The 27,871-nt window shown below is 34.5% G+C and overlaps 1 protein-coding gene across 1 annotated transcript; it reads right to left on the minus strand.

Moving 5' to 3' along the window:
- Nucleotides 1-452: 452 nt before the first annotated feature.
- On the minus strand, nt 453-8,620 carry LOC124935924 (mitochondrial substrate carrier family protein C-like). The gene is made up of 7 exons (XM_047476366.1): nt 7,266-8,620; nt 6,191-6,608; nt 5,831-5,975; nt 4,343-4,458; nt 4,188-4,266; nt 1,662-1,895; nt 453-1,103 (listed from the first exon to the last, which is right to left on the minus strand). Exons 1-7 carry the CDS (start codon nt 8,299-8,301, stop codon nt 753-755), a joined length of 2,379 nt encoding a protein of 792 aa, XP_047332322.1. The 5' UTR covers nt 8,302-8,620; the 3' UTR covers nt 453-752.
- Nucleotides 8,621-27,871: the final 19,251 nt, after the last annotated feature.

A 27,871-nucleotide genomic window follows, 5' to 3' on the forward strand; every position in this document is an offset into this window, starting at 1 on the left:
AAATATTAAAAATTCATAAAAATAAATCTACAAATCAATAAATATATATTTTTAATAGACAAAATTGAGAGCCAAAAATATGGTCAACTGCCAATCAAATAGAAAAAAAAATTCTCAAACAAAACAACCATTCAAATCGAACCTAAAAAAATTAGAACCATTTTTAATACAACTCTTATCACTCACTGGACTATTTGATGGGTAATTCTCAGCAATTTTCAAATCAACATGAAAGACTTTGTACTTTACACTTTACTTTTTCATTCTTCAAATAAACTATTTTATCATCATTTTTGAAAGAACAATACTTAATTCCTTGCATTGAAACTCATTTTAAAAATACTAAACTTCTTTAGTTCAGATTTCAATAAGACCTCTAACACATTTTGGTATATTTTTTTCAAAGGAAACTTATAATATAAGCAAGGACAGGATGACTCCTTGAAGGATAAAACAACAAAACAAAAAGACAGATATATATACAAACTTGTGCATAAGAGATTCAACAAAAACACATGTCTTTCATAGGCAGCCACCATCCGACATAAACAAAATAATAAATAAATAAAAATGTTAGAAAACAGATATGCACTGCCTAAACCACCACCCCTAACAAAAATTCAAATAACTTTTGATTGATTGCTACACCACCTTATATCTAACCAAAAGTTAGTTCTTTTACAAAAAAAAAAAAACTTGAAATTTCCAACAGAAAGTTAGAAAATTGATTAATCATTTTATTTATTCAACTCTTAGGATCTTTTCTTGGAAAGATGATGATGCTCACCAGCTTGCTGCTGCTCTTCATTCTTTACCATAGCTTTCTTAGCAAGTTCGTAACCTGCGAAATTCATGGCACCCAAAGGAGCAATCCAGAAGAAGCGAGGGACAGCTCCTTTAAATAGTCCAAGAGGACCCTCATGACGTAGAATGGTCAAGGCCACCATTTGCATTGAGATAGACCTCCCACCTGGAGCAGTCATCATCCTTGTCTTCATCACATCAAATGGTGTCGTAACAACCGCTGCAAACCCACCTGATAGTGCCCCAACCGCTATTGTCTCCCATGGCTCAAGCTCTCTTCCAAGAAGTCGTTGGACACCCTGCATACAACATTACATTGATCATTAACTATACATTTATGCCTCATTTTTTTGTTTGTTTATGTAACTATGGTTTCTAACCCATAAGAGACCAAAATCTCAGGTTTGATTCCTAGTAAGAACACCTTGAATGAAGTGGGAAAAGGCCATGACGGTGGAGATCGTGATAGTTTCCTCCAAGTTTTTTTTTAAACTAGAGTTTATTCCTTGGAAGAAGCTAGCACGACTCCCAACAAGACGTTCTTAGCCAGAATCAAATCTGAGACATTTGGTCACTAAGGCAAGACTCAACTACCTTGGTGGGTTTCCTAAATGGAATAAATCCTATTTTTCAAAAAATAAATAAAACTAGGGTGTCTTAGCAGCCTTTTCCGCACCTTAACTAGAAACTCACTGTCATTACCTACCAGTACTTTCAATAAAAATCGAACTTGAGACATTGAGATTAGTAAGTCCATTAGTCTAAGCTTCTTGTCACTGAGTTACCCAAGGAGGGTTATGGTTATTACTAAATTAATGCGCAAAATTATAATGAGTAAGGAAGGAGGGAAAGAACACCTTCTTAGACTCGGCATAGAGTCCCATGCCTGCTACGTAGAAAGGAACCTCTCGGAAAAGTGTGGCACCAGTTCCACGAAAGAAACCCTTCAAACCGTCTTGATTCCATGTACCCAAAATTGCTTCTCCGACATTGTCAAACAATCCTGCCTGCAATCTTTGTTTTAACACTTCACAGGGTATCCTCACTGCTGTCCCCAACAATGTGCTGCAGAATGATGCTACAGATTGCACCTAAATTTTACTTTTGTTTATTTTTCCTTCTAGATTAATAAATAAAAAACTTGAAAATAATATATAATGAACAACTAATTACGTAATATGTTTAATTTATCAAATCCCATATACAAACATCACCTTATAACATAGAACTCAGAATGACCCACCCAATCCAATGAAAAATTATAGTAGTGGTTTGGGTTAAATGAGTTTTTTGCAATTCTAAATTAAAAATTACGGATTAAATTGGGGTTTTAAATGGTTGGATTCACTCTTTTATAAAAAGAGACATCTTTAACACTATATCTCTAGATTTGTTAATATATTTATCAAAATTTCCCTTTATTTAGTTTTCGTTAAATAATTTGGAAAACAGAGTTTTGGTTTTGAACCAATCCATTTACAACTATGAATTGGATTTAAATAGATTGAATTAGAATCCAAACTTTGGTCTGGACTGAGCAAAATGGATTGGGTTGATCCATCAGTCAGATTCGCATGTATGAGAAGCCAACTATAATAGAGATGATAACATATAGCATCGATAGAAACTAACTGCAATGTCTTCATCTTCCAATGCATTTTTTATATTTGTCCGAACATGCTATAGCTAATCTAATCACAACTGGGATGCTGCCATTATTTCCCATATTAGAATATATTAAAGCTCAAGTGATGCAAATAATCTGATGCTTGAATGCATTTTCAAGATATGACATTGCATTATGATATAAGAACTTGCCCCATCTGAAAACAATTTTATCAATGTTTCTTACTAAGAGACACATTCAGAAAACTGTTTCAGGATCCAGAAACAAATACAAAATGTGTTTCCAAATGGGTCAATATATCGTAATATAATATATTATGATATGATTTAGAATAATCATATTTGATTAGATATGATTATGATATCATTACATTATGTTACAGGTAAGGTAACACATAATTAGATGATCTATATAGCAACACATTCTCAATTATCCAATTTCTTTGTTTTTGGTATTAAAGTTTATGGTTACGTCTTATGGGATTTTCCTTCCTAGCCTCATCCAATGGCCTAACGTATCCATTGGTGGTGGGCTTCAATGGTCTAGTCAATTTGTATCTTATCACGTTGTTGTTATTCGCTGATCTTTTCTTTCATTGATTATAGTTTTTAGATTTACCTAATAGAGAAATGTTAACAAACAAAAAAAGTATAGAAATTCTATAATCCATCAATTGAAAATAAAGAGGCAAAACATGTAAGAGACAAAGCAGCTAGAAACAAAATGAGCTAATAGAGACAAAACTGAAGACAAAGCCGAAGACAAAACATGTTGAGACAGAGTAATAGAGCCGAAGACAAAGCCTATAGAGACAGATATGAAGCCTAGAGTGTGGGAGACAAACCTAGAGAGCAAGAAACGAGTCATAAGGGTAGGTAGCTTAAAAGTTAAAACTTTGTTGCAAATCCAAGTCAATCATAAAACTTGGCAACTGAATATATACTACTTAGAGAAAGAGACAAAGATAATATAGACAATTTAAAGGAAAGCTTATAGAGATGGACTACTAAAAGAAGAAGAACAACTTGACGAGATGACTTTAATATACACAACTTTAAAGGGAAGGGAACTTAGGACGAGGACATAATAGACTAAGACATTTTTCAATACTGTTTTAGCTAGCCAGAAGACATCGCAACCAAAAAGATACATTAATTTCCTACTACTAGAGAAACCAGAAAACAGAACGATACAACTTCTATTTGTTTTTCTACACTGTAAAATCAAATAATGAAATCAGAACTAGTCTTCCATGTCACTAATGTTCACAACACGTAACAAATTAGTATAGAAAAGGAAAATAAACTATGAAACCAAAAAATAAACAAGTGACAAGGGGAACAATACAATAAACTCGGGTGTTCTGTAGAAATGAAAGAAGTGAAGATGAAACTTGGAGGGATATAAACTAAAGTGGCATGACAATGATCCACACGTGGGAAGGTGTTCTAAATACATTTCAAAACTGGCTCCTTTGCAAGCAATGAGGGGATGGGGGTGGAAAGTGATGAGATTATGAAAAATCATGTGGGAAGATAGAAGAAAAGATGAGTTTTTGTTTGATTAGTGGTTGAAAGATCGATGTTGTTTTTATTGTTGTTTGTTTGAATGTTTGGAAATGTGTTGTGTTTCCAATTTATTTACTTTGTTGTGTAAAGACTCTTGCGTTTAATTCTTTTAATAAAATGGTTCTCCACTTATGTCAAATGCATGCCAACAGAAAAAATGGGAAATTTTTATATCATAAAAGTAATACCTGTAATTCAGTAAGTGTTGGAGCAAAGTTCACCAACACAAGCTTGCTTGCCTCAAAAATCCCAGTTCTCAATCCATGACTGCAACTTCAGAACATGTTTATGAGTACCAAGTATATATGAAAATTATAATATAGTGAGGTAACAATATAAAAACCTTGAGAACTGTCCAAAAATTGCTGGTAAGGAACCTCTGTACAATCCCCGGACTCCAATCTGAGGCAGAGTGGATATTATCTCTGGAAAAGTAAGTGTTGATGCTTGTACTCGAGTCTGATCAACCAAGGTACCAGAGAAATTAGACAAAGCAACCAAAGTAGATTTGATGAAAAAACATATTATATCAATTCCTTTTTTTAATTCACTATTAACTCTTTCTTTACTCTTATCCATTCAACAAATGGTTAATCTTAATCCAAAAGGGCACTAAGCCCTGAACCAATGATATGATTAGTTTTCCAAAGGGAGAAAACCAAGCCCTAAATTTTTTTATACGGTTTAAGATTGCCCCCTTGAAACTCAAGAGAAATATCCATCTTTTGATTTCAAAGAGAGCTGGCCGAATGAGGAGAATAATGAGTCAAACAACTTTTAATTGGTGATTTCAGGAGGCTCACTTAAGTAAGGTGGTTTGTCAAGTAATTGAAACACCTATTACCTAGGACATTGGGGTGAATGAAGAACGTGAAGATGAGCCATTGACACAAGGGGAATAGGAGCATACAAGACAAGGTAAAATTATTTCTATTGACGATTATTGTTCTTTATTCGTGGTGGCAATCAATGGGAGTAGACAAGTAATTTTTCTCAACAAGCTTTTAATAGTTGGAGAAACAAAAGAAAACTAAGAATTTTGGCAAAAGAAAACTAAGAAAAGAAGAAGAATCCAAAATGTGAAGAGCTTAATTTCTCCAATTGATTGCCACCCATACTCCATGTCCAATGATAGAAAAAAAAAGAAAAGAAAGTGAAGGCTTCAAAATAGAGAAATTCATTTTGTTATGGATGATAGTTATGTGAATTTGGAGGGCAAATGATTGAAAATAAGGAATTGAGTTGGATGAGTTGTTTCCTTTTTTCAAAGTTGACATTTGAGAGCTTTGTAACAAGAAGCTCTTGGTTGATTGCTCAAGTCACTTGGTTCATTGAGAATTATATTAGAGTAGCCCTGATGCTTCATGAATTGTGTTGAGAGTTGAGAGTTTTTTTTGTCAGACTCATAACTTTCATTAAGACTATGGTAAACGTGAATGTCGCATCGACCATTTAAATGATTACAAATCTTTGCTAAAAATCATTCTATACAAGTTTTACCTTTTAAAAAATAGCATGTTAAATTAACATAAAAGTAACAAGTTCCGACAATCCTACTTCTCATTCACGGACCTTCAAAAACATATTCCCTCCATCCCATTTTGTATGTTTCTGAAGGCATTCAAAATGGAATAGAGGATAATGAGAATAGAAAATCCACTTCGGATTTATTTTTATTTCATGGGATGGGAAACTATCCAATCTTGCGCCTTAAATCCATCTCACAAACAAGCCAAGCAAGATAGTGAGTACTGACATCTCATTCTTGAATATTTCAGACATAAAATTGTCTCAAACTGATTGTCTACTGTTATACCAAGCCAGAACATACCTTTATTGTATCCACAGGGAACAGTAAAGAACAAGAAAGTGCACAGGATAGGCCACCAGCTAATGCAGATTTTAGAACACTGCTAGCTGGTAATTCCACTGGTGGAGGAACAGCAACAACAGTAGAAGCTTCAAACCAGATACTCCTGCAGTATTATGCAATTAAATTATGTCAAGTGAAAACCTTCTATCTCATAAGATTCCCTATTAAACCATCCACAAGATAATTTAAGATTCTTGCCTATTTCATAAGGCAACCTAGAAAGAACATGCTTGCCTATTTGATAACTGAAGTAAACCAAAGATTCTCCCTGAATGTGCAGGAAGTGTAAAAAAAATCTTACAATGGAATGACTCTCACCTAGGATCTTCTTGAAGTCGTTCAGTTGGAAGGAGAAGCATAAAGTTTCGGAAATGTCCATAAGAAATAGATTCTTCAGTGTCTGCATTCAAAAATCTCAACATTGCAATAGCATTTTCCTCATTTGCAGGAAGTCCTGCATTTCCCAGCGATGCTAAGATTTCACTCTTTTGTAGTGTTCCAGACTTGCTCAAACAGAGAGAAGTATATGCTCGGAGAATGGTTGATTCCTTTTGTTCCATCAAGGAAAAAAACTGTTTCCAGCCAAAAGATCTAGAAAACAAGTGACTTCTAGTATGCTGCAAAAATTCACGTGCATATCTTTGTGGCAGTTTACGTTTTCTCATAACAACCTCAAGATCTTCTAGAGTAACTTGTCCATCACCATCTCTATCTAACTCCTCAAAAAATCTCCTCCCTGAAAAGATAATCATAAAGATTCTTAATGAGTTATTTTTCATGCATAAATAATGATATCTGACATTCTTCTTTTAACCAGGGTTTATTCCCTAGTAGAGGAGATTAGCACAACATCCCAACGCTATAACCCCACACTTCAATCAAGGGACCTTGGGTGGGTCATTTCAACACATTTAATATACACATTAGGTAAATGGATCCGTTTGGTAGCACAGAGGTGCACAAAAGGAAAAGGTAAAAGGAATTTCAAAAAATCTTCAAAAGTTCGCAGAGCAAGAAAATTTTCTTATAAATGACAGATATGCCATAAATATAGATTTTTAAAATAGATAAAATGTATTGTAGCTCTAAATAATCCTGATGCCCCTTCCCCTCAATCAAATTACCTTCCATTAAACGAGGTTTTTTCCAAAAAAATACTTAATTACCAATTTTGCATACATACACAAACAATAACCACATATCATGGGAACTAAACCAGAATAATATATGAGACAAGATCACTCTCTTAAACAAAATAATCATATTGCTACTTTTTGTATGAAATTGGATAAAGGTGATAATACAAAGATCCTTCAACTTTAAAAAAAAGGAAACTTCATGCATAAGCTGAAAGGAACTTCTATATGCTTTTCAAACTGTTTTAGAGGTGTACCTTCGGCTTCAGTGTATCTGAAGAAATCTTGGACTGAGAATAGCTTCTTCTTGTCAGGATACTCTTTTGAAGCTCGCACTAGCTGAGGTACAAGCTCAATTAGTTCTGTAAAGGACATAGTGGATAGAGTAGATCTGAATCTTTCAACATTTGACAATGGTATATTAAGTAGTGCATTCGCCAACTTCTGTGAAGAATTTCCTCCATTATGTTCTTTTTCTCCAGCAACGTCACAAATATCACCTTCTTCTTTAACTGAAATGGTACCTACCATATTGGACGGCGTGTTTCCACTCATTCTAGCAAATTTCAGATTTTCCAGAAACCAATTGACTTGAGGTGAATCAGATTTTTCACCATGGCTTTTACGGGTTCTCAGTTCAAACTTGTGAAGGTTGTGCATCAACTGTTCGCAAACATAACCCATGAAATATTCAATTGATAAATTGTTACCCAGTTCTTGTTTTGAATTTACACTTTGACGTCCTGCTGCAAAATAATCCCTTGAGACCACTTTCGCTTCCTGGGAACGTGAACATGCATAACTTTTATCCTGAACTTGCTCTTTGCTGGCCTTAGATGAACTTGGAAAAGCATTAGCAAAACCACTAGACAATAATGACCAAGTAAAGGCAAACTGTAGACAATTTGAGCAAGTTCCCATTTCATTAACATCCTCAACTTTCAACTCTTTGCTAGAATTTTCATTCTTTTGTACTTTATTGTCAATGCACCAAAAAAAGGCTTTAACCGGAACTTTTATACAAAAACCTTTCTTCTTATCATCATTGACAACACAATGACAGCTCTTTCTCTTAAAAGAACAACTCAGATTCTGATTGCTATTCCTATCCCCAAATTGATACAACTCAGAATCAATAACTTCATAGCTATTATCCCAAAACTTTGAACCAGACCAACAATGGTCCAAATCTTTCACAGCCTTCCTTATACCAGATTCAAATGGAGAAAATGCATCCTTAACAACTTGAAGTGAATTTAAAAACGATAAAACATGGTCATTTGTATTCATCATTACTAAAATAATTCAGTCTCTTAACAGATTTCGCATCCCCACAGAAAAATCAAAAGAAATTTTCAACCTTTAGTATACCCAATATGTATAGTTTTCAAATAACTCAAACAGATAACCCCGCCGATAGAACTCACTCACCGTTAGAAAGGCCAACAATCATGAACATTTCCAAGCGGCTTCAATGACAATAAACAGATTCTTCCACTGTTTGAAGTTATCAAGATCCCAAGTACTTCTATGGATGAAAGCTATACACATTAGAATCACATGCGAGAATTATAGAGAGAGAGTCATATGATATAGAGAGAGAAAGAGGCAAATGACAGAAGAAACGTCGTCTTGTTTCAGCATCCTGAGAATTTAGGATTAATAGAAGTTATTCATTTTTCATTAATGTTTTAAAAAGAAATAAATAAGACAATTTAATTGTTTTATATATGATATATAGTAATAATTTAAATTGAAAAAAAGGGTCAAAATCTATTGGACTATCTTCAATTGTTATTAGAGATAGTGAAAGTTAATAAAAATACATTTAAAATTAATATTTACTTGTTTAGTATCGAAATATTATTATTATACATTCTTTTTTTTGAAACAAACACGCACTTATTATTATTATTATTATTATTATTATTAATATCGAAATATTCCCGTTTATTAAATCTAATGTTTTGGATAATGCATAGTTGTGGATAAATGCTGACGTAAGAAACGAGTAGGACGGAGAAAGATAGAGTTTTTGGTAACGGAATTCATATTAACCCTCAAACTTATACTAACTATTTTAATAAGTCCTTGTAATTTCATCTCTTTTATTTTTAAAAATTTGTCATTCTTATATATCCGGTTAAAAAAAATTAATTAAGTTTTAAGTAGTTGAATTATTATAATATTCGTTATATTTAAAATTTAAATTGTATAAGTAAAATAAAATTATTTAATATTTTATTTCATAAATTAAATAATTAAATTATTAAAAATAATGTAATATGAGAATTTTTATAATAAAAGAAATCAAATCAAACAAGCTCTTCATGTCATGGTCATATGCAAATTGTAGACTTCAATGTTATTCATAAAGAAAGTGATATATATGTTCGTGCGAATAATATACAAAGTAATGTTAAAAAAATGTATTAAAATTGTTTGGAATACATATAAAAAAACGTATTTATATTCAAATGTTATATAAACAGCCAGGGTAAGCCCATGGAATAGGGCTAGGGCAGACCCACCTCTGGACAGTCCAATTCTTATTTAAAAAAAAAAATAATTGTGATATTTTTTAATTTTTTTTTTCATTTTAAGCAGTAACTTTTATTTATTTATTTATTTTTCAAACATAACCATCACAATCTAATTATTTTATATTATTCTTTCCTAATTTCTTAATTTAATATATATTTTTAAAAATTTTATAAACTACTTCAATTAATATATATTCTTATAAATTATATAAACTTCTTATACTTATAAATTCTACCTAATATACTTTAACTTTATTAAATTTTTTCTAATTTTTGAATTAGTTCTCAAATTTTCTAAGGTTATTTTTTTAATCATCTTTTAATTTATATACTTAAATATTTTATTATAACTATATTCATTTTTTGAATTAGGTATTTAGTAAATTAGTAATTAATATATTGTTAATACTTAATGCTTATGATATATTTTAGTTATTTAGTATCAATTCAAGGAAATTAGAAATTTAGTTTTAAAATACTTCATCTCCGTTACTTAGAAACTAGTAATTAATATGATAGTTATTAGATTATAAGTTTATAAATTAGGATTTAAAATTATGTTATATATAAATAATGTCATAACATAACATGTTTGTTAAATTACTATTTGTTAATTTTTATAAAAAAATTTAATTATTTTAATATATGTATTTTTTGAGTTATGACGAAGAATATAAATCAAAATAGTGTGAGGTTTCGTTCATTTCAAAAGCAAACTTCTAGATCTTATAATAGAAGAATCAAACGACGAAATGATGCATGACAAAGTCATTGGTGCGCTCGATTTCTAAATTATTCAATGCAAAAAATCAAAGTTCTATCCCTTCGAGTTTGAGTCTTAGAGATGAAGACATGAGTGATAGAGAAAATGACACTATTAGAAATAAAAAAATAAGTGATGAAGAAAATAATGTCATTAGAGATGAATGTGATAATGAAGAAGATGATACTTTTCAATATGAGGTTTTGAACCACCTAAAAAGGATAATATTAGAGATCAATGTATCAATGAAAAAATGAGTATCAAGGTGTTAATGAAGAAAATGAAAAAGAAGAAAAATGTATTGATGGAGAAGAGGAAAATGAAGAGGAAGAGGAAGAGGAAGAGGAATGTGTTAACGAAGATTATGAGGATAAATGTGTTATTAAAGATGTGAACTACGATCCGGGAATGTGAGGAAGTATTTACAACAAAATGAAGATAATGTTAGTTGTTCGAGGTCCAATTAAGATCATAAATGAAAATGATGTATTTCCAAACGAAAGTGTTCGAGGTAGACACTTTTCATCTTCTCTTTATTTAAAACAAAAATTTTGTATTTATAAATTAAAAAATGTGGGTCTAGGGCAGCCCAACATTACGGGGCCGGTAAACAACATAGATGTTATAAAATTATTATAATAAAATTTAGATGCTTACTAAATATTGTTATTGTTTTACTTAAATACATACATTTTAGTGGAGAATTTTAATGGGTTTGTATAACATTGGAATCAAGTTATGTCAAATAAATAAATTATGAGATTGAAAAGTTAATAATCAGTAGGGTCCTAAATATTGGGTTGCCTACAACAAATATCTTCTTATATTTTTAGTTAACGTAGTTATATGAAAATGTAGTTATATTTTATGTTCTATTACATAAATATAATAAGTTTGTATTATTTTTAACACAAATAAAGCCATTTCAAAAATTACTGCAGAGCCTTCCCTATAACCGAGTAATAATAAATACTATGAGACTAAGATTCAAACTAAGTGAGACTTATGAAGTTTACTTTATAGTTAACTATTTAATTGAATATATAGAAAGATAAGTAAAAATACTTTTTAATTAGCTTATTCAGTGTAAAGCTAATTTTGATTTAATTTCTTACGAATTTTTTAAAACATTTTGCAATAATAATATGGGGACATAACTTCATGAATATACTATGAAAAGAATATGTTAAAAATTAATCATAAAACTTTCCAAATAAGGGCGAATCTAAGAATTATTTTTTCACTAGGCTGTAAAATTTATAGGTATTACATTAATATAGGTAATAAGTGAATATATTAATCGAATTCCACAAACACCCTTATTTAACAAAATAAATACGAAATTTAAAATGTGATGAAAATACTCTATTTAAAAAACAAATTTATACATTTAAAATTATATAGTTAAAAAAAATTAAGTTAAGAAAACGTGAGAAGTGAAATTAATTATATTTTTAAAAAATGAAGACTAAGTATATAAATAAAGAAAATATAAAAGTCTTTCAGCCGAGTTGTGTGAGGATATATGGAAAAAAATGAAAATAAAAATAAAAACACAAAATCGTTAACAATTATACAATATTAATCTATAAAAAGATTTGAACGAATAAATAATATATCAATTTTATTATTTAAATAGTCGAACCAAATCAATATAACCGATTTTAATATATTTATAATTTTAAAAAGTTTACACTGGGCTACAGCCCAACCCAGCCCGCTACGTAGCTCTGCCATTGTCCCAAGTTAAAAGTAAACGCATATAATCTTTCGACAAAATTATACTTTTTAACAAATTAAGTGAGACCCAATTGAATTGCACAAATACATCTAACATTCCACCATTTGTTTGAACTTGCTACACACAATGAATGATAATGTATCTAACATTGACATATAGTTCCTTATAATCACTAACCATAAACATTAAAGTGTGCATGCAAATAAAATCTTAACCCCCAAGTTTTGTAATGACAACCTAATCAAGGAAGGATATTTGTTTTTTTGGAAATCAGCTTAATGCCATCTCATTAAAAAAAATAAAAGAGAGAAAAAAATACAAAAGTTTAAAATCAGATCTAGACAATTTCTAGATTTGACAATAAAACAAGAATTAAATTACAGAGAACAACAACAATCAATTAACGCCTATAGTATTTTTACTTTAATTCTACTCATGACTTTCTCAAACGAAATATCTCATATCTAGTAGAACTTTCTATTTTCTTCATTCATTTCGATTTCTCTCAATGATTGAATGAGTGCATTTCCATATGAAGTTATATCTCCCCAAATATCTTCAGTAGTTCTACTTCTTCCACTGTGAGTTTTGAATTTCTTTCTTTCTAGATATTGTAGATTACTGCTCCAAAGTAGCATTTCAACATACTTACATAGAAGGACTTCCTTTTGCTTTATTCTTCATCCACTTTTGGATTTCTTCCCATGTTTCTGGAAAGTTGATGATGTTCATGTTTGTAGCATACATTCTCCAAATTTGTACTACAAAAGAGCATTCTCCAAATAAATGGTTTATGCTTTCTTCAACTCTCGAACATAGGACACAATTGATATTAAGAATGTTTATGTATTTTCGAATTTTGTCTTTTGTTGTCAACCTTTTCCTATATACCATCCAGAGAATAAATTTGTGACGAGAAATAATCTTTGGAGATCATACCACATTATGCCAATCTACCTCCCATCCTCTTGTTGTTCTAACCATTTCCCATGTCTTTCCTATAATGAACTTCTCATTGCTTTATGTTTTCTAGCATATTTCATCATTTCTTTCATTGAGTTGCTTCTGCTTCATTAGGTTTAGGATTCTATCACCTTCTAGAATACGCCTCAGAAGTGAATCACACTTACCTTCATAGACGTCTCTAAATGAGTACTTGATGTATTCTCTTCTAACTCTACTTCCTTGCATTTCTTCTTTGAATATAATGAGAATATTATCCAACCAAGGATCATGCCAAAATAGTACCACTCTTTCATGAATATGCTATGAAAAGAATATGTTAAAAATTAATCATAAAACTTTCCAACCCAAGTTAAAAGTAAACGCATAGAATCTTTCGACAAAATTTTACTTTTTAACAAATTAAGTGAGACCCAATTGAATTGCACAAATACATCTAACATTCCACCATTTGTTTGAACTCTACACACAATGAATGATAATATATCTAACATTGACATATAGTTCCTTATAATATTTATCCTTAAAACATTTATCTTTCATTTCAAATCACTAACCATAAACATTAAAGTGTGCATGCAAATAAAATCTTAACCCCCCTTTTAAAGAAGTTTTGTAATGACAACCTAAACAAAGAAGGATATTTGTTTTTTTGGAAATCAGCTTAATGCCATCTCATTAAAAAAAACAAAAGAGAGAAAAAATACAAAAGTTTAAAATCAGATCTAGACAATTTCTAGATTTGACAATAAAACAAGAATTAAATTACAGAGAACAACAACAATCAATTAACGTCTACAGTGTTTTTACTTTGATTCTACTCATGACTTTTTCAAACAAAATATCTCATATCTGGCAGAGCTTTCTATTTTCTTCAATCCTTTCGATTTCTCTCAATGATTGAATGAGTGCATTTCCATATGAAGTTATATCTCCCCAAATATCTTCAGTAGTTCTACTTCTTCCACTGTGAGTTTTGAATTTCTTTCTTTCTAGATATTGTAGATTACTACTCCAAAGTAGCATTTCAGCATACTTACATAGAAGGACTTCCTTTTGCTTTATTCTTCATCCACTCTTGGATTTCTTCCCATATTTCTGGAAAGTTGATGATGTTCATGTTTGTAGCACACCTTCTCCAAATTTGTATTACAAAAGAGCATTCTCCAAATAAATGGTTTATGCTTTCCTCAACTCTCGAACATAGGACACAGTTGATATTATGAATGTTTATGTATTTTCGAATTTTGTCTTTTGTTGTCAACCTTTTCCTATATACCAGCCAGAGAATAAATTTGTGACGAGGAATAATCTTTGAAGACCATACCACATTATGCCAATCTACCTCCCATCCTCCCTCCCATCCTCTTGTTCTAACCATTTCCCATGTCTTTCTTGTAATGAACTTCTCATTACTTTCAGTTTTCTAGCATATTTCATCACTTCTTTCATTGAGTTTTTTTATGCTTCATTAGGTTTAAGATTCTATCACCTTCTAGAATATGACTCAGAAGTGAATCACATTTACCTTCATAGACGTCTCTAAATGATTACTTGATGTATTCTCTTCTAACTCTACTTCCTTGCATTTCTTCTTTGAATATAATGAGAATATTATCCAGCCAAGGATCATGCCAGAATAGTACCACTCTTCCATTTCCAATTGTGGTTTGCACCATTTGAAATGCATCTTTTCTTGTTTTTAGGATCTTCTTCAATGACCATGTCATTCTTTCATTGATGCTTCGTATTCAGATACTCTACTCTTCTTTCATAAATCTTGTATGCACCCATTTGACCCACAGGGAAGCTGCTTTCTGCTCTAACTCCCATAAGCTCCTAATAGTGAGGGTTTTGTTCCATTAAACACAAATTTTTATTCCTAGTCCGCCTTCTTCCATGAGAGTGCAAACATCCTCCCATTTGACTTTTTTGCCTCCTCTACCTTGTGTTCCCCATATGTAATCTCTCATGATTCTATCGGGTTTAGCCATTACTTTCTTTGGAATGACTATCTGTTGTGCTTATTAGCCAATAATTCCAAAGATGACTCTTTTAACGATCTCGATTCTACCTACATAAGATAGTTTTTTCGTAGCCCAACCCAAGACAGAATTTCTAACCTTTTCTACTAGTTGTCTAAAGTGATTATATCGGAGTTGTTTTGATGATAGGGGTACTCCAAGTTATTTCACTGGTAGTTCACCTTCCTTGATTCCCATAATATTGAATATGTTTTCCTTCCTTTCTTCATTAACCCCTCCATAGAAAACCTGACTTTTGTCCTCATTGATGTATAAACTTATAATGCTCGAAAAGATTGTTAGAGCTTCTTTGATTATACTAAAAGATTCAACATTTGCATAAGCCACAAAAAATAGATCATCTGCAAAACATATATGAGTTATTACTTCTTCTTTGTAGTATGAGTGAAATTTGAAATGATGACTTCTCAGAAGCATTTTAAAAATGCAATCAAGAATTTTCATTATTAAGACGAATAGGTAAGGAGATATAGGGTCTCCTTGCCTTACTCCCTTTTCACCATTGAAAAAGCCTCCATGAATAATATTCACTCTAACAATAAAGTGAGGAGTGAAAACACATTGCATAATCCAATCAATGAAAATTATTGGAAAACCTACAGCAAGGAGGAATTCATGGATTGATCCCCATCTGATCGAGTCAAAAGCTTTTCTAATGTCAATTTTGAAAGTCACACGTGACAATATATTTTTCTTGCCATATCCATTCAATAAGCTCTTAATGAGCAGGATGTTATGGGAAATAGAGCGTTTAGGAATAACTGATGATTGCCATAATCCTACAAGATTATCAATAACTGTTTTTAAACGTTGTGTTAGGATCGGGATCGCCGATAGTGGACCGGGGTCCGGCTAAAGGAGAACTCTTACACACTCACAACAGTTGGTGCTAATTTGGTTAGGAATTAACACCGGTCTTAACACCACATAGACTGTCATAAACTCTTGAACCAGATTCAAGGGCGGAAATGTTTGTTTCAGCCTGAAGCAACACACACAGATCAGATAGAAATAAAGATTGAGAAGGATCGATTGAAGTAATGAGAAATCGGTTTAGATAGTGAAATGACCGGAAATGATAAAGAACACAAGACAATGATTTTATGGATGTTCGGAGATAAAACTCCTACGTCACCCCTTCTTCTCAAACAACGAGAAGGATATTCACTAGGAATATTCAAACACAATACAACACACGATCGAGTCTTATTTACTGCTCAATATTCACTTTACAACTCTCACACAAAATTGTAATACACTTGATTCACAAATACAAATTAATGCTTGATGTTCTTAGAAGGATAAAAATCTCAAGATTAAAGTCACTTGTTTGAAGTTGCTTGAAGTCACTACTTTTTAAAGTCACTGCTTTCTTCAGCTCTTCAACTTCTCCTTTTATAGTGGAAATATGACAACGGTCATATTTCTCTTTCTAATTTCATTTAATGCGGTTGGTCAGAAGGAGCCGCATAACATTTAATGCGGTTGAGGCTTCCCAAGGCATAATGCAGCGCCGACCCAAACTAGGTAACTGTTCACTTGACAACTGTACACTTGACGACTATACTTTTGACGGTTACCTGCTCCTTGAAAGCTGCTTCTGAATTTTATACTAACCCAGGTAACTATACACCTGACAATTACCTACTGCCTGCAGACTAACAACAGACTTGTATCAGAAGGGAAAGACACATTCTGATCCTTTGAAGATCTTCCTCTGCACATTCCCAAAGAAATTCTATTTGCACTAAAACGTTAACTGCCAACATTTCCTTATCTTTGATCTTGTCTTGATTTAAATCTGCCCGTTGGAAATGTACATTGGCTTATGATTATCCGAAAGTTGAACCAACCGGACACATATCGGTTTGTTGCTAGAAAGTTAGTTGACCTGTCATACCGTTGAGGAGATGGGAACCGATTTTTGACAACAGGTTCTGAAGTTTAAGCCTCACCGGTCTTCTGATAAGATAAATCAATTAAGTTGATTCTGGTTTGTGCTACTTCAGAAATATAGATTTGACCGGCCAAAAATGTGACCGCTCCTTGTACTTGCATATAAAGTTGAATTTAATTAAGTTCCTTATATAGTTAATTACTTATTAATTAACTATCTAATTTATATAACAATTTCTCCCTTTTTGATTATTTAAGTTAAATATTCAAAATCCTGTAATCGTTGGCCGGTTTAAAAAACTTATTTTTTTATTTGGCCAGTTAGAAAACAGTTTGATTTGAAAATAGAGTTTTGAGAAAATTTTGTATGAAATTTTTTGTTTAGTAAACAATTTCTCCCTTTTTTATATTTTTAAGTTAAAAGTATCAAAACCCTGTAATTTGAAATTTGAACCGAATAATTGAAAATATCCAAAATATTTCATAACTTCCCAAAAATATTCATAAGTCATAATATATATATATATAAAAGTAAGATCATAATAGTGGCCTCCTTCATTCGGCTCGGTGAAGTAGCGTTCTAAGACTCCCATTCCCGGTGCAGTGGAATCAACATTTGTTCGAGAACCGCTTGGCGGTTGATTGGATACTCCACTCAACCGTTGGGGTCTGATCGATGTGATAGGAATATTGAAGGCATGAGTTCTTTGACTCTGAACGAAATTATCAACTGAGTCTGCACGAGTTACTCGATCTGACCGAACGCTAGAAGGAATAGATTGAAGTGGTTTTGCGCGAATCGGTGTGATTGAAGCTATAAACTGACATTTTCTGGGATTCAAAGGTTGAACATATTCTTATTCGTCAGGAATCGGATTAACTGAACCAACAGTAGGATTAACAACCGGATTAATATTTTCCTATTCGGTACAAGCCATTATCGCTGCTACTTGATCCCTCTTTCATTTGTTCGTTTGAGCCCTTGTCTTTTTGACAATTAGAGAAGAAGGTTTCTTTCTATTTTCATTTGCCTCCTCAAGAATTAGTTCTTGTTGAATATTTCGAGCCGCATCGACGTTTTCACGTACAACTGCCTTAGGTCTGTCATCTTCGATGGCTTGAAGTTGTCGGGCGAGCTCTATATCATTAAGTTCAGCCACCTTGGCTAGACGGTTCCTTTCATCCTCCTCAATTTGAATCTTCCGAGCCGTTTTCTCATCTTTTCTTATTTGTTCTTCGTTGGAAGCCTCTTTGATTCTTGCCAAATCATATATCTGTACTGACATGACTTGCACCATTTCAAGGGTTTGAGATGTTACCTTTTCCACATGTTCAATTTTAGAGTCGGTGGATGAGGCCCTAGCTTCCATAGATGCCTGGCACGAGGCCATGGAGTCTTGAACCGTTTCCTTGATGAAAGTCTTCATCTCATCCGAAAATAGAACAGCAGAAAGATTTTGCACCGGAACTTGAGGGTGAACCGATAACGATACCTCTGTTCCAGTTGGTTTCAGAAGACTGTCTGTTTTGGATCTACTTCGGTCGGAATACTTAGCCGGTGGAGTTTTGACCGATGAATCGATTGATGGTGAAACCGTTACCCCATCTCGTTTTTCTTTATTTTCCGGAGATTTAGAGTGGGATTCCGGTTGACTAACTTCAGATTGAGCCCCTACCGGTCTAGAAGATTGTCCGAGCTCAAAATTAGACAATTTAGGCTGTTTTTCATTCCGGTCAACCTCTTCTTCTTCAACCGGGTTGGGTGTAAGCATTTCAGCATCCCTTTCGGTTTCTTCTTCATATTTTGAAATTTCGACTCGAAGTTCTACTTCAATCTTTTTCAAAGTATCCAACACTACCTTGTCCACTCCGGCTATTTCACCTATAGCCAAATACATTCGATTTATGTTGTGGATAGCCAAGGACAGCACCCTTAATTTTGCGTTCGCTTCAACCAGCTTCAATCTTGTCATAGCGACCGAAACAGATGAGGTTTTGGCAAGATCAAGTACCGTGTCTTCCAAAGAGACCATCGTCGGCCACTTGTCTTCTTCAGGACACTCTAGGAGCATATCCCTGAATTTGATCTCCGCCCTTATTTTTGCCCATTCATAGAAAGAGTCGGCTAGCAAATATGAATTTTCTTCAATCGTGTGAATAACATCTTCCACAACCCTTTTGGCCTCAACATTGACCATTTGAGAATCCATAATTTCAACAAACTCCAGAATTGCGTTATCAGCCGCCTCCTCAAGAGTCGGTTTTTGCTCGATTCCGGTTGGAGGGATTTACTCATTGACCAGACCGATTGAGCCTCTCCTGGTATGATCACTCTCATGCACCGAAGATTGTTCGACCAAAATTTATTCTTCATTAATTTCGACTGACTTATCGGCCTCATCAGCAACACCTGCCCGGTCAGTTTCAGTAGTCTGACCGGTCTCAACAAGTTTACTCGTCACATCGGTTTCAGCAAACTGATTGACATCATTCACAATATCAACAATAATATTCGATGTTCTCTGTTGAGCCTCTAATGCCGCAAGCCCAACAAGTTGTACAATAGAATCCCTAGGAACAATAATAGTAGCGGGAGTAGGAGTGTTTACCTCAGGAATGGAGGTTTCCTTAGATTTGCATCTGCCGATCGCACTGGCTGTAGACTTAGTAGGAGTTTGAGAAATAACCGAAGTTGGGATAGGTTCAACATGAATTTGATCATCGACAAGAGTGGGGATAGAAGTGGCCTCGCGGTTAACCGGTCTAGAAGGTATGGCAGTTTCTGTTTTCTCGATGTCGGTTGACTCGCTAGCTGTTTTCTCAAACACCGACTTTTTCCCTTTCTTGATTGTTTCCTTAGTTTCCTTAACCCTCGGCTCCTTAGCCTTCAGTTTCTTTTCTTTAGGTTCCTTTTCTTTCGTTGCTTTAGACTTCCCGGCTCTAACTAGACTCTTTCCAATACTAACCGAATTAAAGATTTTACTTTTGGGAAGAACAATACCTGGACCGGTCGGAACGTCAAGATAGAGCAGGATCTTGCCGATCTACATCGCATAGCCTAGAGACCTGTCTTTCTTTGAATCTATCATCTCGCACTGGACTTCAAACAAAATGCTTCCCTAGTTTATTTTATCACCGAGAAGGATCCTGACCATCATTTCAATTTTTTCTCGAGTGAGGTTGTCAAAGTTACCTCCTCTTCCCTGAAGTGATTTGGAAACAATATCGCAAAGCAGCCGATATTCGAATTTCAGAGAGCTTTTCTTGTCGCTGAACTCCACCAGTTCATTAGTTTTGTAAATCATCTTCTGAATTTCTAAGGCCGTTTCGGTCGACAATTCGGCCGAAAAATCACGCCCCTCCTTTGGAAGACGAAGAGCCTTGGCGAAGACTTCCTCCGATAACTAAAAATTCTTGCTTCCCACCATCGTAAAAATAACCTTCTTCTTGAGTCTGGCGTTCTCAAAGAATTTCTTAACCACATCCTGATACATGACGAATGGACCTTCAAGGAAGATATCCAGCCCTGAATTCTTGACAGATTCCATCACCATTTGAACATCAGTCGTGTCATTGGTCTTGATTTCATCAAAATTGACCTGAACAATATGAACGAAAAGTGCACTATCACGTCCCATATTGGATTCTAGAAAAAGTTAAGAGATATTAGTAGAGAGAGAGTATGCAAGAGCAAGTAAATTTCAAGAGAAGAAGAGTTGTGAATAAAATAATATGCAAGGTGCCCTTATATATAGGTGTGGCGGTTAAGTAGCCGAACCATCACATCTTTTCAGGAAAAAGGCGCCAAATTTCCCTCCAAAAAAATTATGGCGGTAACTTTTGGCTGTAAAAATGAGCGGTAAGAAAAGTGCGGTAAAAACAGGCGGTAAACTTGAAGCGGTAAACAAGAGGTAAGTTTTCCCTCCAAACAAATATGCGGTAAAGTATTCGTACCATTTGTTAACTAAACCGAATTAAAGTAATGCACAAACAATTTTAAAAGAAGCGGTTTTAATTTAAAAATGCAGTCATGAGTCGGTCAAGTACAACTAGTCGTACATCAAAATGACTGGCTGTTCATGAAAACAATTCAAGTACATAATTAAAAGAAAACTTTAAGGCCTAGATTCTATTCTCTGAATCCAACTTTCCACTGATTCTTTGGTCAGAATATTGGCTGGACTCACCGGGGATCCCGGTCCAAGATTTAGATTGATGCTTTTAAGAAGTCGGCTCAGTTGAGGTATGTAGCCGATCCTTCTTTGAGATGCCTAAATCATCATCTTCAAGTTATTGAAGATAATTGAAGCCCAGTTGATGGGGGCGTTTCTGTTGCAAGTGGAGATCATCATTTCATAGACCTTCTTAGTGTATAACTAGTTAGGTGTCTAACAGAGAATGGATCTTTGAATGATGTCATGAAGAATTTGAATGTGGGGAGCGAGGTTGGATTTGAGTCCATGGTTGTTGATCGGATTCAAAGTGCCGAAGAAGAAATATGAAAATTCCTCAATTACTTGAGAAGGAGGGGGAATCTCGGAAAAGCCTTCTGTTGGGAGATCGAAGAAACTGGAAAATGTTTCTTCAGAGATTCGGAAATAGAAGCTTCCTCTTATATATGAGAAGATTGAACCATTATCCATGAAAGTGGCATGGTTGATGAAGTCGGTGACATCTCTTTATAGGAGAGAATCAAGACCTTCTAGGAATTTTTGCAAACCGGTATTAATAAGAGATTCAAAGACAATCTCTTTTATTTCGTGATCATCAGATAAAAGCACTGAGTCGAAATCGATGACAATAGATGTTCGAGACATGATGAAGATATGAAGTAGATAGAAAATTTTGAGTTTTAGAGAGATACTGAAATGCAGGAATGTTGTGGTTTGGAATGAAGTGGGTTGCTCTTTAAATGGGGAATCAGTTTTGTTAGAGAAAGGTAGACAGGTTAATTAACAAGTAATTAACTATCTAAAAGAACTTAATTTAATCTAAATTCTATGTGTAGGTACATATTTTCAACCTAGCCGGTCAAAACTACTCTCCCGAAACAACACAAACCGAAACAACTTAATTATATTCTCGGAAGTACAACTCGGCTAGAACTCAAGACCGGTTAAAATTATCAACCGATATGTGTCCGGTTAAGATCAAATCTTAAGGCAACATATATTTTCACCGGACAGTGTTAAATCAAAACAAGATTAAAATATGGATACAATGGTAGTTGACGTGTCAATACAAACATATATTCCTCGGAATATGCAAAAGAAGATTTTCAAAGGTTCAGACTCCGTCACTTGTATTCTGAAATAAGTCTGTCGATTAGACTGAAGAACGCTGTTAGATGAACAATTACCAGATTCAGTATAAATCCAGAAGCAACCTTCAAGGAGTAGACAGCCAGCCAATGTACAGTTGCCAAGTGTACAAAAACACAAACGTACAAGCTACCTAATTTCAAGCCAGCACTACATCATCATTTGGGAAGCTTCTACCGGATTGCTGATCCTTTGACCAATCAACTAAGAGAGAGAGAAATATGACCGTTGTCATATTTCTACTATAAAAGGAAGCAAAAAAGCTGAAGAAAAGTGTTATGCCCAAACTCATCTTTTTCTGTTAGGAAAGGCTAGTATGGTCAAGGGTGCATTTTTGAAATGGCCACCCTTATGTATTCACTTGTATGTCATGCTAAGAATAAACTTGTTATTATTATTATTAGGGGCTGAGATATAAACAGGCTGTGTTAATTATATTGTGGGACATTTTGTTGAAAGACCCATTTAGAAGAGGCTCACAATTATTCTTAGGAATATGCATGCTGCTACTATTAAAAACTGGAATATAATTTATATATGTTAAATTATATATGTATCACAGAATGTATAAGGGACATGGGATACAAGAAGCCTATAAATTGTACTTAGGCAATACTTAATAAAAAAAGCAAGTGGCAGGGACCCATGTAAAGGGACCCACTAGATAATTAGGATAAGTTTAATCCTAAATTAATTCTCTCTTTAGTCAATAATTAAACCCATTTGGTTTTCAATAAATTTGGAAACATGGCAACTAAATAACACTCCACCATAACCCATTGCATGCTTTCCACTTAGCCCAGCTGCATGCTACACACTTAGCATAGCAACCCTTAGCTCACCTTACTCTCTTTAGCTTAATTCATTTGGACATTCAGTTCTCTCTTTCTTTAAGAAAAACTTAGGAGCTTTCCTTCAAGGCAAGAGAAAACCCTAGCAAGATCATCTTCTTTATCCCAATTTCGAAATTAAGGCAAGTTTTTTTCTTAAATTCCTTCTTTAATCCACACATAGCTATATATCACAAGTACTTTCTGCCTAAATTTCATATATGTTGGAAATACATGTTTTTATGGCATAATAGTGTTTTATGGACAAACTTGGGTTGTACACAATCTGTTTTCTAAAGAAAGACAAGGGTCTTCATGTTTTCCTGAAATTATAGGGTTTCCATGATTTGTTAAGTGTAAACTTTTATAAAACAGAAACCCTTATAATTTATGCATACATGGGCGCATATTATGGATAAAGGAGTATTGACGGAAACGAGAAGAGGCTGTCTGGCATGAGCTCTAGCCAGCTAATTCCAAATGTACTGGCTGAATTATTTATGGGACCAGAATATTTTGCATGAGCTCTATTTATTGCTGCCAAACCCAAAGACGATCCAAACAGGTTTAGGGCTTTTAGGGATGGACTCCTAATTGTGCCTTTTCTAAATACGGCTCAAACAGATTCCTTGCCTTCAAGATCAGCTCTGAATGGTGTAGGGTCAAATATGGCTCAAGATCTTAATGTACAGGCCCATTAACTCATATTTTCTAAACATACATATGACTTTTTATGGACTGATCATCTTTTAAAGTATGAATAATTTATGCATGCATCTTTATTTTTAAAAAGCAAAGCATTCCAACAGGTTTTAAAATATTTAATTGTTTGCTGAGTCATTAGACTCACTATGTTATGTGTGGTGTAGGTACCCAACCTTAGCTTTTGTACACTTGAAGGAATGAGGCTTGGAGAGGAGCAAGCTGTGGGAGAAAGTGTGGGAGGAGGGACCGAGGCTGTTAAATTTACTTGTCTTTTGTATCAACACTTGACTTTTATTTTGGGTCCTTTCTTACTGTCTAATGGTGCATGTATATAAGACTTGTACAGAAACATGTTAGCATGATGGTTTATAGGTTATCCTATTGTAGTTCTTGTTGCTGTTTGATGCAGCTTGTATATATAAAATATATTTTTGAACAGAACAAATGTATATGGCTTCAGATAGGGATCTAAAAGTTAAATAGAGATACATGTTGAGTAGTAGTTATTAATATATGAGCAGGGACGTCTCAGTTAGTATCAGAGCAATGGTCCCAATCCTTAGCACTTCCACACTCCAGCTCCTATAGTTTCATCTCAAAGATCTTGCCTTCAAATGTTTGCAAGTTTTATGTGATTAAATGTGATATTAGGATCAGTGATAGGGAATAAGAATTCAGTTTATATGGTTTGAAAATATGCTAAGTTTTTCTTAGGGTCTATATGTGATTTTAGATTTAAGACAAAGGGGAAAGCTGCGAAAGCCCAGGCTTCATCATCTTCTTCAGCAACGGAGCCAGATCAGAATACACTTTTTACAGGATTAATTGAGACCTTGAAGGAGCAAAATCGTCTTCAAGGGGAGCAAATGAGGGCAATGTTTCAGAAGGAGGGTAATAATAGTAGTACCCACAACAATCATGAAGGAGGGCAAGCTCCTATTTACAAGCAGTTCATGACATTTCACCCAGCTGAGTTCAGGGGTAGCACAAATCCAATTATTTCTGAAGAGTGGGTTCAATCCATGGAAACAATATTTGAGTTTATGTAGATTACAGAAGTGGAAAGGGTCAGGTGTGCCACTTTTATGTTGAAGGATGATGCACGAATTTGGTGGCAGGGGGCTAAAGTAGCACTTGATCTTAACAACATAACCTGGAGAGAGTTCAATGAGGTCTTCTATGGGAAATATTTTACTTTGAGCACTAGAAACAAGCTAGCGCGGGAATTTCTGGATATTAAGCAAGGGGATTCTAGTATTGCAGATTATGTGAAAAGGTTTGAACGATGTAAGTATTTTGCTCCAATGATTACCGACGATGCTTCCATGGAGCTTAATCATTTTCTTGAGGGACTCAATGCTACAATCCGTCGGGATGTAAGGCTTAGTAATCCTTCTTCCATGAGGGAAACGGTTGACCGAGCTTTAATGGCTGAGAAAGATAGCCAAGATATTTTTAGGGAGGCTCAGGCCAAGAGGACTAGTTATCAAGGGAGGGAGTCTCATGGTCCAGCAATGAAAATGCCTTTTAATCAGTCCTTCAATCGAAATGCTTTGCTACAGTCATCTTATAATCAGGCTGCTACTTCCCAGCATTCGTAGTAGCCAAGGAACTTCTACCACAATAACAACAACCAAAGATTTTCTCAAAGGCCCCAATAGTCACAACAATCAAAGAGGATTCAACCAGCTGGATCAGTATCCTCAGCCAAATCTTCCAACACTCCAATTCCAGTATGTACCATCTGTGGGAAGACTCATATAGGGAGCTGTATGAAAGGGTCCAATGTTTGTTTCTTATGTAAGCAGCAAGGGCACATCCAAAGGGACTGTCCCAAGAAGAATGAGGTTGCACCAGGGAGGGTTTTCTCAATGACAAGGGAGGAGGTCGACCCTAAGACCACGATCATTACGGGTAATCTTCTAATAGAAAATATTTTAGAAAACACTTTGATAGACACTGGAGCAACACATTCCTTTATTACTGCATGTTTTGTTCAAAAAGCTGGTTTAAAACCTGAGAAATCTTTGATGGCATATAGCATATCACTTCCTTCAGGCTCTCACCTGAATTCTAATAAGATTATTAAGGCCTGCCCAGTTTATAATCAGAACCATAAGATGTTAGTAGATCTTGTGGTAGTAGATATGGTAGGGTTTGATGTGATCCTAGGTATGGACTGGTTATTCCGACATGAGGCGCAGATTAATTGTAATAAGAAGACGGTGGTGCTAACAAATCAGTATGGGAAGACCTTTCTGTTTCATGCGATTCCTGTATTTAAAAGGCAACAACTGTTTTTAAAAGGAGCCAACAGGGTGATGTATTATATTTATGCTTTGATAGTTGGGCAGAAACTTAAGTTGGAAGATATTTAAGTAGTGAGGAATTTCCCTAGTGTATTCCCTAATGATATTTCAAGTTTGCCGCCAAAACGTGATGTGGAGTTCTCTATAACATTAAAGCCAGGGACACTGTCAATTTCAAAGGCGCCTTATCGTTTAGCTCCTACAGAAATGAAAGAGCTGAAAGATCAATTACAAGATTATCTGGACAAAGGCTTCATCCGCCCAAGTGTATCTCCATGGGGTGCACCAGTCCTTCTTGTGAATAAGAAAGATGGGTCTAAAAGGTTGTGTATTGATTATAGAGAGTTGAACAAGGTAACAATTCATAATAAGTACCCATTGCCAAGAATTGATGACCTATTTGATCAACTTCAAGGTTCTTCGGTGTTTTCCAAGATTGATCTGCGATCTGGTTATCATCAATTGCGAATCAAGGAAGATGATGTAAAGATAATAGCATTCCGAACCCGCTATGGGCATTATGAGTTCTTGGTTCTGCCGTTTGGACTAACCAATGCACCAGCTGTATTCATAGAACTGATGCATAGGGTATTCCATTCGTATTTGGATCAGTTTGTGGTGGTTTTCTTAGATGATATATTGATCTACTCACGTTTGGAGGAAGAGCATAGGCAACACTTGGCTATAGTTTTGCAAGTCTTAAAAGAAAACCAGTTGTTTGCAAAGCTAAATAAGTGTGAATTCTGGCTAACACAGATTGCTTTCTTGGGGCATATTATTTCAGCAAAGGGGTTGGAAGTTGACCCATCAAAGGTGGAAACAGTTAAGGAGTGGGCGACGCCAAAGAATATGACTGAGGTGAGGAGCTTTCTTGGATTAGCAGGCTATTATAGGAGGTTCATCAAGGACTTCTCCAAGATAGCACTGCCTCTTACAACTCTAACGCGCAAGAATGTGAAATTTGTGTGGTCTGATCAATGCGAAACAAGTTTTAATGAGTTAAAGAGGTGCTTGATTTTTGCACCAGTGCTTACCATTCCAGAAGGAGTAGGCAACTTTGTGGTTTGCACAGATGCATCAAAGTGTGGACTATGAGCTGTTCTTATGCAAAACGGGAATGTAGTGGCTTATGCTTCAAGGCAACTGAAGATTCATGAAAGGAATTATCCCACCCATGACTTGGAATTAGCTGCTGTAGTCTTTGCTCTTAAAATCTGGAGGCACTATCTTTATGGTGAGAAGTCTCAAATATTTATTGATCATCAAAGTTTGAAATATTTATTTACTCAAAAGGAGTTGAATATGAGGCAACGACGTTGGCCTGCGAAATTGTTTATCAACCGAGGAGGGTCAATGTTGTAGCTGATGCCTTAAGCCGTAAGTCTGGAACCCTTAATCAAATCACTTCCCAGTCTGACCTGATTCAACAATTTGAAAGATTAGATCTGGCTGTGATTGAGACAAGGTAGGAGTGCATTCTTGCAACTCTAGCCATTGTTCCTAATCTTGTAGAAAGAATTAGGTTAGGACAAGCTGATGACCCACAACTCACCTTATGGAAGCAAAGAGATGAGAAGAGGGAGACACCTTTATATAGCACTAAGAATAATTTGGTGTATCACAGGGATCGACTATGGGTACCTTCAGTAGGTTCTTTAATGCAAGAATTATTGGTTGAGGCACATACTACCCCATATTCTATTTATCCAGGAAGCACCAAAATGTTCAAAGATCTGCAGATGCTGTA

Source organism: Impatiens glandulifera, chromosome 4 (assembly GCF_907164915.1).
Source record: "Impatiens glandulifera chromosome 4, dImpGla2.1, whole genome shotgun sequence".
Lineage (NCBI taxonomy): Eukaryota > Viridiplantae > Streptophyta > Magnoliopsida > Ericales > Balsaminaceae > Impatiens > Impatiens glandulifera.